Consider the following 14,292-nt stretch of genomic DNA (forward strand, 5'->3'; position numbering starts at 1 on the left):
AATTCTAAATACTTATAAGTCGATTCGATAAACGAGCAAAAGTTTATCGATAATTGTATTTTTTTTTAGCTCCGAATCATGAGAATGTTTCTACTCGGATTTAAAGAAATAGCAGGTAAGCCCCTTTTATGTTCACATTAAAGTCGTTATTGGAGCGTAATTGTCCATCGGAGCAAGTAGCGGTCAACAATGCTTTTCATTTTTTTTTTTATTATGAAAAAGCTGTCAATTGAGAACAAAAGAATCTTTCATAACTGTAATAATGAAAATGTAACTTTTGAACTTTTTTGTTCTTTCTGGATGTTAATTAAGGTTATCTTTGATTAAAAATTGTCATTGAACCATTTTTTTCATTATTTTCAAAGCACTTCACATAGAAAATTTTTCATCATTAAAAAAAAATTTTTTTTTTTTTCATTAATTCACATTTTTTCTATTTTTTTCTGTACAAATAAATAAATAAATAAACAAGCATTTTTTTCTCAAATAAATTAAAAAAATCTTTCACTCTTCACTGCAAGAAGTTAATTCACAAAAAAACTCTTCATTGAGTTCTTTGTTGAGCCGCATACGCAAAACCTCCGTTCTGCGCCTCGTTAGGAGATCCAGCTACAGCCGAGGCTTGTCCCGCGACAGCAGCTGCGGCAGCTGCAGCTTCATTTTGTTGCGCAAAGTGATGGTAATAGGCATCATCGGGTCTCTCATCAGCGGGGATTTCCTTCAAGTAATACGGAACTCCTGAACGCTTCATGGCTGATGAGTTTTTCAGTAATCCAAGAACGAAGAAGAGCAATGCCGTTTTGCCGATGAGCAAGGATTTGATCACGAGCAGCTTGATTGTTTGCACGATAAATGGAACAATTGCTGATTGAATTAAAAATGGCAGGATGAAGAGAGGCACAATTCGGTCGAGCCAGTTATTTTTGCGCCCGCGAGCTATTCGAGAAAAAAGCGGAAAAGGGAGAGAAAGAGGAGTTTCGTTCATTACCTGGCAACAGTCCACGGAACAAGAAATAAAGCCATGGCTCACCCATATCGATGAACAAGCGCATGCCATCCTGCAACAAATCGTCATTTTTCTTTTCTGCCGAAACGGATTTAATTTTGCGATAATTTGACGAGATTCGTTCGAATATGCCGCGACTACTTAATCCACGAGCTTCGTCTTCGCAACTAACCAAACATGGCAGCACTACAATTGCAATCAACACTAACGAGATTTGTTTCATTTTTATTTTTTTTTTTTTTGTTAATTAAATTTTTTCTAAAAATACAAAAAAATAAATTTTCTAAAAAAAAAAATATGTGCGTTCGCGAGTAGCTTCAAAATACAACTGAAAACTTATTTTTATCACTTTTGTTATCACTTTCCGTTGGAGCAAAAAAAAACACACGTCACTAACACAAGCGAAACAATTCTAGTTGCCTACTGTGATGGAAAAAGAAATATTTACGCGTATGATTGGATGCAATACTACCTACAATAAAATGAGTAACTAAAAGTGTTGAACAATGAATTTTATTATTATTACTCGTGTTGTTGTCGATTCCGCTTTACTCTACATTATTATTTTATTATTATAATGTTATTGTGTGTGCAGTTGTTGCATGTTGCGAGACAGAGAGATAGTAAAATGTACAAAAAAAATTGTTTGTTGCAAAATATGATGAAGGTAACAACGAATAAAAGTTTTATGACGCGAACATAATTTACTTTTCGTCGGCAAAAGTTATATGGAATGGAAAGTTACTCCGCGAGAACTTTTCTTTTACGACGATTTGGAATCTGATTCTGCGGTGTAAAGAACATTAAATTATGCTAATGAGAGATTTATTGAAAGATGTTTCTGAACATCTGAAAGAAGTCAGGGATGGGAAATATTAGGGGCACGATTTTATAAAAAAATTATTAAAATAAAAATTTAAAAAAAATTATATTTAAATTAAATATAAAAAAATTAGATTAAAAAATTTAAAAAATTATAAATAATTAAGTAAAATATAAATATAAAAAATTTAGTTAAATATAAAATTTGAACAAGAAAAAAAACGTTCAAAAAATTTAAACGCACCCGAGTAACAATTTAAGAAATTATTTTAAATGTTAAAGTCAAATAAAAATTTTAAGAGAAAAAAATAATTTAAAAATTTTTACCGTTAAATCTAATAAACTAATTAAAAATTTTGTAATTGGAAAATTTCAAAGATTCCAAAATTATTAAAAATAAAAATTTTAAGAGTTAAAATAATTTTAAAAAATTTTTACTGTTAAATCTAATAAACTAATTAAAGAATTAAATAAAGATTCTCATAAAATTGAAATTTAAATAATTAAATTTACTTATCTTAATAAGAAAATGGAAATAAGGTCTGAACGATTTTAATTGTTTTTTTTTGTATCATGAGATAAATGTAGTTAAAAAAATTTAAATCTTCGAAATTGGTAAAAGAATTTTTTTGTGCATTGGTTCAAGTTTTATTATAATTGGTCGAAGGATTTTCTCAATCTTCTTTCAGAGATTTAAGCTATAGTCTATTGTAAGAATTAGCTTTTGTTAAACAGAGCAACATTACATACTTTCAACCATGGACTACATGATATAGGGCTTTTTTTAATTCTTTATCGATAAAGCCATTTTTTTTAATATGGTAATATTACATGCGAAAGTACATCTTACCAATGATTTGCTTAAAAGTCGAAATCAATTTGATTTAATAATAAATGTTCTATTGTCCTTACGAGACAAGTCATAGTCTTCATCATAGTCTTCGTTTTTAATAGGTTAACATGCTTTTTTTTAAATCAAGTATTTTAGTAATTTTTTTTAGAGGAAATTTAATTCATTTTTCCATGAATATAATTAGTTTGGAACATCCAACTGCTTTTTGGCAAATTTTGTAAATTCATATCAAGTTGTTTCTTGTAGAATTAAGTCTTCTTCTACTTTCTCATATTTGCTTCTTTCCATGGAAAATTTTATTTATCATCGCTTTCGTCTAATTTTTTTCAAATATTTCATTTAAAAAAATCGAGCTATTTTTGTTTGAGGGCCCTTTAAAATTTTGTCCCTTTTACATTATATTTCTCTACATCCCTGACTCTTAAATTGAAAGGATGTAAAATCATGAAGTTTCAAACAATTTTTTAATTGTTTATTTATTTGCTTGGTTTAATTCTAACATAAAAAATACTTTGCTTTCAAATTACTTCATTAAAAAGCTGAAAATGTAAAAAATAAAAAAAAAATCCGTTAGAACATAATTTTTTTTATACTTACATAATTAGTCGTATAACATTTAATTCTTTTAAACCACAAAATCATTCAAGTACATCGCTTGTCCATCCAGCAAAAGAATGTCCCAAGAGCAAGACTAATTGATGGTTACTTTTATTCTTTTTGCTCGTGCTGCAAGCTATTCATCAAATAGACCTTGGCATTGCATTAGACAACAGAAAAATAAAATAAAAAAATTCCATTTCTCTTGCATTTTTTTTTTTGCACAAAAATAAAGTAAAATAAGCGTGAGGCGCAAATTATTTAGATCAAACAACTTTACATTTTTATACGCACTAAATATTCTTTTAAACACGTATTTATCTAAAAAACAATAAAACAGCTCGCCAAACGATTTTTTTTTACTTTACGTGCAACAAACATGCACAGAATTAGATAAAAATCGTTCGTTTTTTGGTGAAAAATTGCAATTTGCGATGAAATGATAAAATAAAAAAAAGTGAGATAAGTTTCTGTTTATTAGCCGGAAAAATTTCACTTTTCTTGAAAGATCTATGCGATGGTTATTTATCTCTCGTGAAAACCACATGCCGGACAAGCGTAAATGAAGAAGTAATAATTGGCATCACGTATTGATTAGTGTGTGGTTTTTCTTTCTCGGAATTTTAAGTGGTTGTTAAGTATTTTTTTTAGAAGAAATATGCGTTAGAAAGTTATTTTCCAATTTTTGTTCGATTTTTATCAATAACTGAAGGTTATTGGTCTAGATTTGGTCAAATTGTCGTCTGTCAGGTAATTTTGTGGGTAAAAAATTATGAAAAAGTGAAGGTGAAATTTCATTTTCTATGCAAATGTTTTTCTCTTTTAAAAATTTTTAGTTTTTAATCTAATTATTTAAATTTTTTTAATAAATTAAATAATTAATTTTAAAAATTTAGAAACTTAAAAAAATAGAAAATAATTAATTTAAATTCTTAATTAAAATTCTTTATAATTTTATTATTTATTTTCTAAATAAAGAAATATTAAAGTTCTTAAAAATTTAACTTTTAATTAATAATTTAAAAAAAAATTGAATTTATAAATCTAAATAATTAATAATTTAATTTATTTTTTTATAAAAATATTTTTAAAAAATTTTAAAATTTTTTTTAAAGAAAATTTTAATTTCTCGAAAATTGGAAAAAATATTTTTTAAATAAAAAATCAAAAAAATTAATAGGTAAATAAAAAAAATAAATTTATTAATTTTAAAACTCCGTCAATAATTTCAATTGAATTTTTTTATTACAATATTTTATTTTTAAATTATATTTTTTTTTTTTGTAAAAAAAATTATTACTCAAAAAATGAAATATAAGAAAATTTTTAAAATACAAAAAATTAATTTTTTTATTAAAAAAATATCTTTAAAAATTTATATTTTTATTAATTTTTTTTTTTAATTTCAATTTAATTAATTTAATTTTTATTTTTTTATTAATTTATGTTAATTTATTTTTTTAATACAGAAAATTTTAAAATAATTTTTTTTAACTTTTACTTTAAAATTTCTCGTTAAAATGTCATAAAAAGTAAAATTATTTCACAAATTTTCATTACAACTCTACAACATTGTAACCACATTTAACTTACAAAACCAAACACTTGTCAAAATTGACCTTAAAACTACATTTCTTGCTTCACATATACTTAACTAGCAATCAATTTCACAAACACGAAAAAAAAGCAAACAAACATAATTATAATTGCTTCTGGTCATTTTTTTCTTCGCACATCATAATTATATGGATTGCTCTTTTAATGCATGCATGCTTAAGCTTTACTTACTCAGCTTTTTTACGCATTTTCACGCTACATTCTCGGCTAACATGAGCACGTTGCTAGAAAGTTTGTCAAAAAAAAAGAGATTTCGCTTGTTATCTTTGGCGTGGCTTAAAAGCATGTTGTTCCGTAATTGATTTTTATTTATTTCTCAAACCTTTATCGGCAATGATTTGGATGGAAAAGCGAATTTTTTTTCGGCATATAATTATCACGTTTGGTTAATGATCGATCGTTCATGATGATTATCGTGTGAGGATTTTACGGAATTGTGCGTGATTTATCTTCCCTAAAATGCGGTTTCTATTTTTCGATTGACTGAAGATTAAGAAGATTTTAATTAAGAAAATTTAATTAGAAAAAATAAAATAAATATTCAAAAAAAAACGTTTTAAAAATTTATTTTCATTGACTTTAATTTTTTTTTTCAAATAATTTAAAAATATATATTTTTTCTAATTAGACATTTTATATAATTTTAATTTTTTTTTTAATTAAATGATTGAAATTATTTTTTTTAGTTTTAAAACTCATTAAGTATTTAAAAAATTAAAAATTACCAAAAGAAAATTTTTATTTAAACGGAAGTTTAATATTGACACATAATTTTTTTATTTAATTATATATTTTTACAAAATTTTTAAATAATAAAATTTAAATAATTATTATTTTTTTTTTATTTCATTATTTTAATTAATAAAATTTTTTAATTTATATGAATTGAAAATTATGAAAAAAATTTTCAAATTTTTAACGGAAATTTTTGAATTGACATTTAAAATTTTTTAATGTAAAATTTTTGAATTCAAAGGAAAAATTTGTATTAAAAATTAGTATTTATTGTGATATCCTTTACTGTTAAAATCTGTGCCTTGTAGAGTCCCTTTGAAAGTTTATAAAATTATGTATGTAACTTAAAATTCTCATTTTTAAATATAAATTATTTAAATTTATTAAAAATTTTTTAAATTTATTTTAAATTTATTCAAATTTAATGAATATTAGAAGAAAACTAAATATATAAAAATAAAAAAATTAAGAAAAATTTTTAACGGAAATTTTTTGAACTGACATTTGAAATTTTTAATTAAAAAATAAAAATATTGAATCAAAATTAAATTAAATTAAAAACCTGAATTTATTTATTTATTTTTTTTTAAAAAAAATTATTTTTAATTATTTTTTGAAAAAAAATAAATTTAAATTTTTTTTGAAAAAAAATTATCAAATTTAAAAAAAGTAAAAAATTAAAAATTGTAACAACCTATGGCTAAAAATAAGTAAGTGCCGACTTAAATACTCAATTAAGCGCATCTTGTTTTAACTTCTAAATTAATTTTTCCCGTTTTTGTGTTCTTTTGTGTCTCAAGCGAGAGATATCGAGCGTCGTTTGCTTAGTGAGGCATGAAACTGAGAGAGCATGAACGAATTTATTGCAAGCGAAAAAGCAAAACAAAACAACGCGTTTGATCAACATTGTGTAAAAATTTTTCGCCAAAGCTGTAGAAAGAAACGCCATAATGAAATTATGAATTAGTAACGTTACAACCGCTGTAGAGATAAGAACTCAATTCATAAATTTCTAACATTTTTTTTTGTGTTTTTGTGCTTAACTCGTCAAAATAAAATGTATCAAGCAGCATTTTTGCTATTTTTCGGATGTTTTATCGTAATTTCTCATTCGTTGCCGTCGCCATCTCCCGTTTCGATTGACGATTGGGCTCCCGTAACAGATCGCAAAGATCTCACATCGCCCGCGAAACCCTCCGCCGTGACGCCAAACACACAAATTAAACAGCCCGAAGTCGAGACAACGTCACAGCAAAATATTCTCGAGGAAGGAAGACGTCGCAACACTTTCGGACGACGAGGAAATAAGAAAAATTCGTATACAGATCTCATTATTCCAACTTTCATTTTCCCAATGGCGATTTTTGCGAGTTTTTTGCCATTTTTGATTCCTGTGTTGAAGATGGCAGCACTGTTTGCGGGTGTGATCAACAATGCGGCGCTTGTGGCGGGAATTTTGTTTTTGGCGAAACAATCGGCATTGGAGCAAGAACAGAAGCAAATGTATCACTTTAATCCGGGATATTTGCGTCGTCGTACTGCTTTTTACGGATAAGAGCGACGAAAGTTTCTTCATGTGCCTTTTTTGTTAAAACTTGTTTTAGTTTCTAAGATTCCTTGAAAGCTTTACTTTGTTTATTTATTTTTTTTCGATTAATTTATTTATTTATTATTATTTCGACAATAAAAAAATTATTTATTTATTTATTAATTTTTTTTTTTTAATTTTTTTAAATATTTTAAAAAAAAATTTTTTTTATAATTTTTATTTTTTAATAATTTTTGATTTAAATAATTTGAATGAATTAATATAATAATAATAATAATAAAATTTAAAATTGATTTAATTTCATAATTTAATTTAAATTAAATTATTTTTATTTTTATTTAAATTTTTTATTATTTATTATTTTTAAAATATTTTTAAAAAAATAATTAATTTAATTTCATTTATTTTTTTCATTTAAATTATTTTTTTAAAATAATTAAAAAAAAAATAATTTTTAATTTATTTTTTTTGTGAATTATGAATTTTCTGTAATAATAAATTTTTTTTTATTTTTACAAAATTTGTAAAAAAATTTAAACCTTTTTGCAAAACAAAAATCATCTTCAGAAAAATTTTAGGAAAAATTAAAGCTTTAATTCAAAAAAGATCAAAATGGTAAAATTCTTAATTGAAATCCAAAAAAAAATTGACATAACCTCAAAAAAAATTTTTTAATAATCAACAATTTTTTTTTGCGAAAAAATAATTAAATTTTTCATATTGAATGAAATATTGTATATTTGTTTTAATAAAATTTTTAATCAAAATTCGTTTTTGAAAATAAAACTTATGTTTTCAGTTGAAACATGAGCAGAAAAAGGTAAAATCTTAAAATTTTGAGGTTAGATTTTTTTTAAACCTTAACGAGCCTAAAAATTTTAAAAAAAAATTTTATTTGAAAATTAAAAAAAAAATTTTTTTTTTCAAAGGTTATGTTAAATTTTTTCCTCAAAACTTTTTTGAATTTTTATTGAAAAAAATTTCAAAATTTTTTAAAATATTCAAACAACAATTTTAAGAAGATCAAAAAAAAAATTATTGAATAAAAAAAATTAATAGAAAAATTAAATTTTTCAACTTTGGATGAAAATTTAAAATAAAATTCGTAAAAATCGAAACATAACCTCAAACCTTAAAAAAACAAATTTCGATCTTCAGATCAAAAATGGCGCCAAAAACAAAATTAATTCAAAATTTAAATTCGTTTAAATTTATTTTCATCTTTTGACTACTTTACAACACTCGCAATTTGTTTTCTAATTTTGCTTTGAATCTCTAACGGAAATTCCTTTATTCGTCGCATGGCACAATCCAAACAAAATGTCGCCCCATAATAAAAACTGCATTCATTTCCCCTGCAAACACATTTATCACAGCTCTTACAATGCGCTCCGAGCACCAAATAATATTCCGTGAAGGATTTCTTCGTATCAGCTCCCGGCGGCGGACTAAAAGGATCTTTCATGACATAGCAATCTTCCGTAAAATTAATATTTTTCACAAAATACGGATTTTTTCCTTTGTAATGACAAATTTCGCTCATCCCGCAATTGTCGCAGTTGAAATTTATGACTTCAGGTTCGGATTTTTCCTCCTTCGGGACTTCGTTTGGCATGCTCATGTCTGAAAAAAAGGATTTTTTTTACGAAAATCATCTAATGTGCTTCGATGAGTCGTCATTCTGGGGCCACCAAGCGGGTTTTCGGGTTTCAACTTCGATTCCGTTCGCAAAAAGCTTCTTCGCAGCTAAAGCGGGTTCGATTCGCAGCAGGGCGAGGCCATTTCCGTTACAATATCCGCGTAATTTACCAACATTTTGTTCGGATTCGTTTAAAATGTCGATCGTTTGGGGCTCGAGAAGGTTTGGGAGAGTCGTTTTGAAGGTCAAAGGCATCAAACGCTTGCGAACGACGCCTGTGTGATGCGTTCGGGCGGTTAATTCTTGTCCAACGTAGCAACCTTTGTGAAAACTGACCCCATTGAGATAGTCTACGTTCGCTTCCAGCGGAAATGCTTTGCCTTGCGGGAGATCTTGAACACCTTCGCCGATCCCCAAGCGGTAACGATGCTTCCTGTAGTCATTTTCGTTGCTTTCGACCATCTCGGGAACGTCAAAAAGGGATTTTATGTCGTCAATTCCGACGTTAGAGTCTAAAATCAGTCTCGTTCCGAGGTTTTTCAGTCTTGGATCTGTACAACAAATCCCCGTTTCCACATTTTTCTTCGGCAAAACGATCGATTTTGACTTTTTTTCAGTGTCATCATCGAAAACAACCCAAACTTTCTTGTTTTCAGTCTTTTCGATTTCAATTTTCCGCCGTACTCGATAAAGTTTCAAGTGTTTGACGACCTGATCTGCTACCTCGGCATCAACTTCGACATAGAAACTTCCTTCTTTGGCATTTTTCTCTTTGTAAATTATCGTGTCGTACATCACGCGACCTCCTTTGTTCAGAAATAAGGCGTACATGGCGGTATTTCCGCGCTCCAAATGGCTCATGTCGTTCGTTACGAGCCCCTGAAGGAACTGACTTGTCTCGTCGCCAGCCAAAAATATCATTTGTCGTTGTTGCAAATGCTCGATTTTGAGAACGGGACATGCAGGAGATGTACTTGATGAGAAATTGCGATGAAATGTGGAAGAATGGCGCCTCACGAGGGACCTCAGAAGACGATTCATCGCGAAAAGGGACATTACCTCGATGTTTGGCTTGTTTTTGTGTTGGAAAGAGGATTTTGCCGCACAGCTGTTCGAAAATGAGACTTCGGGAGAATGAAATTACGAGAATATAAAGGTAAGGAAGTATTTTTGGAGGAAAACTGTTGGTTAGGGTTGCCAATGTTTATGAGAATTTTTTTAATTTTTTAATGTTTTTGTATAAAAAGTTACCTATTTTAATTATTTTTTAAAAATTTGCAAAAAAAAAAATATTTTCCTTATTTGTAAAAAAAAATAATAAAAAAAAACAAATAAATTTTTTGACAAAATAAATTCTTTTACAAATTTTCACAATTTTTTAAAGCTTTTTTTTTAATTTTATTAATTAATTTAAAATAATTAATTAAAGTTCAAAAATTAAAAAAATAAAATAATTTCTTTATTTAAGTTAAAAAAAAATAAATAAATAAATTTAATTTTATTTTTTTTTTTATTAATAAAAATATAATAAAATTAACAAATTTTGAAGATTTTTTTTAATTCAATTTAATAATAATTATTTATCAATATTAAAAAATATGTTTTTAATTTATTTCTCATCGAAATTTTGGTAATTTTCAAAAATATTATCCTAAAAAAATAAGAAAAAATTGCAACATTTTGGTATGATTAAATGTAAAATAAATTTAAAAAAAAATAAACTCAAAATTTTATTTAATTTCCTTTAAAACTATTGAATAATTTTAATTTAAAGTTTTTCATTAAAATTTTAATTTTATTTTATTTTTAAATTTTTCAACAAAAAAAAAATTAAGAAATAAATTTAAAAAAATAATAAATAATTATTAAAGATAAAATTTAAATTATTCATTTCTTCTTATTTTTTTTTTTGTTTTTAATTTTTTTAAATTTTATTTCTTTCAATTTAAAAATATTAATTAAATAAATATTAATTAAAAATTTAATTCTTCATTAATTAATTATAATTTAAAAATATTTTAAAAGTATTATTCTACAAAATATTTAATTATTTTTTTCATTTAATATTTTTTTTATTTTTCAACAAAAATATGTAATTAATAAAAATAAAATTTAAATTTATTTGATTAATTAAAATCAATTAATTTTTAATTAATAATTAATTTTTTTTCTTTTATTTTATTTTTTATAAATTTTTATTCAAATAATTTTTTTTTTTTTGTTATTTTAGAATCTGGAATGCTCTAAATTAATTTTTTAAAATAATAAATCTGGTAACCCTAACATTAGTGAGAAAAAAAAATAAACATCAATTAGTCGCTCTTGATTTTTTTCAAGCAATTTTTTAATTAAAGCTTGAAACTCTTTGATGTGACGATAGAAAATCGCTTGAAAATGGTAAGTTTTCCCCCTTTTCCATTAAATTTTATTCAAATTTAAAAGGAAAAAATCATTTTTCATCAAAAATTTTAATTTTTCTTTATAGAAAATGTACAAAAACTTCGTGATATGTGTCTTACTCACCGGATTAACGTTGTCAATTGTTGACTCAGCTGGCATCGACAAAGAAATGACGATCATTGTCGAAGCCGGGCAAACCTCATGTTTCTTCGAAGCCGGCAAAGCGGGTCAAACCATCGATCTCGACTACTCCGTCATCGATGGCGGGCACGGAGACCTCGATATTTCCTTTACAATTGCCGAGGGCAACGGAAAAATCCTCTTCACGGACTACAAACGCAGCGAAAACATTCATCGGGTCGACGTGAAGCAGGATCAACTTTATCGCTTTTGTTTCGACAACACTTTCAGCACTTTTAACCGAAAAACGGTCTTTTTCGAGCTCATTATCGAGACGGAAGGCGACAATAGCAGAGAAAATTTCGACTATGAAGGCTTGAATCCCGAAGATGTTTACGAGATAAAAGTTCAGGATATTTACGATTCCGTGATAAAAGTCAAGGGATATCTGACGCGAGCCAAACAGGCGCAAGACATGCTCAGCACGTACGAAGCACGCGACAGAAACATCGCCGAACAGAATTTTCATCGTGTCAATATTTGGTCTTTTGTGCAAATTCTTCTCATGTTGGCAGTTGGCACGCTGCAAGTTTTCATGGTGCGAAGTTTGTTCGACACGGACTCGAAAGCGAACAAAATTTGGGCGAAATTCAAACATTTTTCGTCGTAATTTTTTGATAAATATTTTTTTCCAGTGAAAATACAAAAAAAAAACGCAACACCAAAGATTTCTGCATTTAAATATTTTTTTCTAAAAAAAAAAGAAAGTTGAAATCTCAGCATTTATTTAATAAATTTTAAAAATAAAGCAATATAGCAAAATTATCACCATCGAATAGATTTTTAGTCCTTGCCATACAAAATTAAATGTAAAATTAAAATTAAATGTAATTTATTCATTTTTAAGAGACAAATAAACCACGTTTGTGATAAACATTTGTTTTATTTTATTTTATTTTTATTTTTAAATTTTGTATGAAAAAATATTTTAAATTTATACAAAAAAAATTATTTGAAAGCAAAAAATTTTTATTTTAAAATTTAAAAAAAAAAATAAAAATAATTTTGTTTTTATAAAGTTTTAATTTTTTCCTTAATTTATTTAAGAAATTTTATTTTTTAATACTAAAAGATATTTTCAAAAAAAAAAAAAAATCATAAAAAAAAATTATTTTAAAATTTTTAAAAATTTATTTTAAATTAAAAAAATTCAATTTTTTTTATGTAAAAAAAAGTTTTATTATTTTATTTTATTATTTTTTTTATTAATTTTCAGAAAATTATCAATTCACATTTGGCTCGTATCCCGTTTCTCAATTTGTCGTAATTGTTTCTTCCGCATCTTCTTAATTTTTGCTGGGTTTTTGATGATTTGGACAACTTCAGATTTGCGTTCGTTCTCTAAGCGGCGTTTCGCATTCTCCTCTCTAAAAATAAAGAATTGAATTAATTTTTATGGTAAAAAATTTTTAAAAAAATAAATAAAAAAAATATTAAAAAATTAATTAAAAAAATATTTTTTTATTAATATTTAGATATTATTTGGAAAAATTTTTTAAATTTATTTAATTTTTTATCTTGAAATATTTATTTTTTATATATTTAAATAAAAAATTTTAAATGTTATTTTGAACCAAAATTTAATCATTTGAATTTTATATTGAATATTATTTAAAAAAAATTTAATACTCAAAATGTCAAATTAATAATTTTAAAATTCAAAAAATCAGAATAAAAATATTTTAATAATTTTCTTTTTAATTATAATATTTTAGAAAACTTTAAAAAAACATAAAAAATTTATAAAAATATTTTTTACGAAAGTTTAATTTTAAATTTTTTTTTTCCTTTTAATTTTTCTTATTTTTTTTTCGTAAAAAATAAAATTAAAAAAATTATTTAAAATTCTTCTTTAAACTTTCTCATGTTTTAAATCCTTTAATCGTAACCTTACCTCCTTTGTCTCTTCATTTCATTCTCCTGTGCTCTTTCCAATTTTATCTGATTCGACAACTCCTTGATTCGTTTGAGCTCATTCTTCAAAGCCATCGCCTTCTTCAACGTATTTGTGTTTGTCTTGATTGATTTCTTCACTTTTGTGAACCTAAAAATGCATGTTTTTGTATTCAACGTAAATAAAATTGAACAAAAATTATCCAAATTTACCTTTCTTTAGGGTCTTTCCAATGTCTTCCTGACTTTGGTCTGCCTCGAATGCTCGTGGGATGAACTTCTGTGTCTTCAACCATTTTATGGAATTAATATTTTCAATGAAATTCGGTAAAAATTAATTATTTCTTCGAGAAATAAATAAATGTTCACATGCGACTTTGTTTTGATGTTAAATGTGTTGAGACGAATAAAAGTGATAAATGTCAAAAATTGACTCCCAGACTTCACGAAATTGAAAAAATATTTTTACGAATTTTTGCTCTAAAATTCTAAAAAATCGAAAGTTTCAAAATAAAAAAAAAATATTTTTGATATGAAATTTTTGTAAAAGATAAAGTAAAAATTTCAAAATTTTTTAAAAGAATAATAAATTTTCATAAAACTAATTTTTTAATAATTCAGAAGTTTTAGAAAATTTTGAATATTGTTTGGATTAGTTAGTTTTCGAATATTTTAAAAAAAAAATAATAAAAAAAATAAAAACTTAATCTTGAAATTTTAAATAAAAAAATTAAAATTTAAAATTAAATAAAAAAAAAAATAAAAATTTAAAATTAAAAAAAAAAAATAATTCAAAATTTAAAATTAAAAAAAAAATAATTCAAAATTAAAAATTAAATAATTTTTTTGAATGTCGTTAAATAAAAAAAATTATAGAAAATAAAATAAATTTTTTTATAAAAAAAATGAATAAAATTTAAAATAAAAATAATTTAAAAATAAAAAAATGATTTTTTGTTAAAATAAATATTTCTTGAATATTTCTTTTTTTTTTTTTTGAA

At 24.8% G+C, this 14,292-nt stretch overlaps 4 protein-coding genes across 4 annotated transcripts; 1 reads left to right on the forward strand and 3 right to left on the reverse strand.

Moving 5' to 3' along the window:
• Nucleotides 1-8,407: 8,407 nt before the first annotated feature.
• LOC134833782 (cysteine-rich DPF motif domain-containing protein 1) lies at nucleotides 8,408-8,800 on the reverse strand. Its single transcript, XM_063848229.1, has one exon. The coding sequence runs from the start codon at nucleotides 8,798-8,800 to the stop codon at nucleotides 8,408-8,410; it is 393 nt and encodes a 130-aa protein (XP_063704299.1).
• LOC134833931 (putative transferase CAF17 homolog, mitochondrial) lies at nucleotides 8,685-9,866 on the reverse strand. Its single transcript, XM_063848439.1, has one exon. The coding sequence runs from the start codon at nucleotides 9,857-9,859 to the stop codon at nucleotides 8,831-8,833; it is 1,029 nt and encodes a 342-aa protein (XP_063704509.1). The 5' UTR covers nucleotides 9,860-9,866; the 3' UTR covers nucleotides 8,685-8,830.
• Nucleotides 9,867-11,096: 1,230 nt separating this feature from the next.
• On the forward strand, nucleotides 11,097-12,251 carry LOC134834351 (transmembrane emp24 domain-containing protein 5). The gene is made up of 2 exons (XM_063848983.1): nucleotides 11,097-11,215; nucleotides 11,304-12,251. Exons 1-2 carry the CDS (start codon nucleotides 11,213-11,215, stop codon nucleotides 12,006-12,008), a joined length of 708 nt encoding a protein of 235 aa, XP_063705053.1. The 5' UTR covers nucleotides 11,097-11,212; the 3' UTR covers nucleotides 12,009-12,251.
• Nucleotides 12,252-12,589: 338 nt separating this feature from the next.
• Nucleotides 12,590-13,683, reverse strand: LOC134835055 (coiled-coil domain-containing protein 86). The gene is made up of 3 exons (XM_063849907.1): nucleotides 13,505-13,683; nucleotides 13,293-13,442; nucleotides 12,590-12,765 (listed from the first exon to the last, which is right to left on the reverse strand). The coding sequence occupies exons 1-3, from the start codon at nucleotides 13,585-13,587 to the stop codon at nucleotides 12,627-12,629; spliced, it is 372 nt and encodes a 123-aa protein (XP_063705977.1). The 5' UTR covers nucleotides 13,588-13,683; the 3' UTR covers nucleotides 12,590-12,626.
• Nucleotides 13,684-14,292: the final 609 nt, after the last annotated feature.

This window comes from Culicoides brevitarsis, chromosome 3 (assembly GCF_036172545.1).
Source record: "Culicoides brevitarsis isolate CSIRO-B50_1 chromosome 3, AGI_CSIRO_Cbre_v1, whole genome shotgun sequence".
In the NCBI taxonomy this organism is placed as follows: Eukaryota; Metazoa; Arthropoda; class Insecta; order Diptera; family Ceratopogonidae; genus Culicoides; species Culicoides brevitarsis.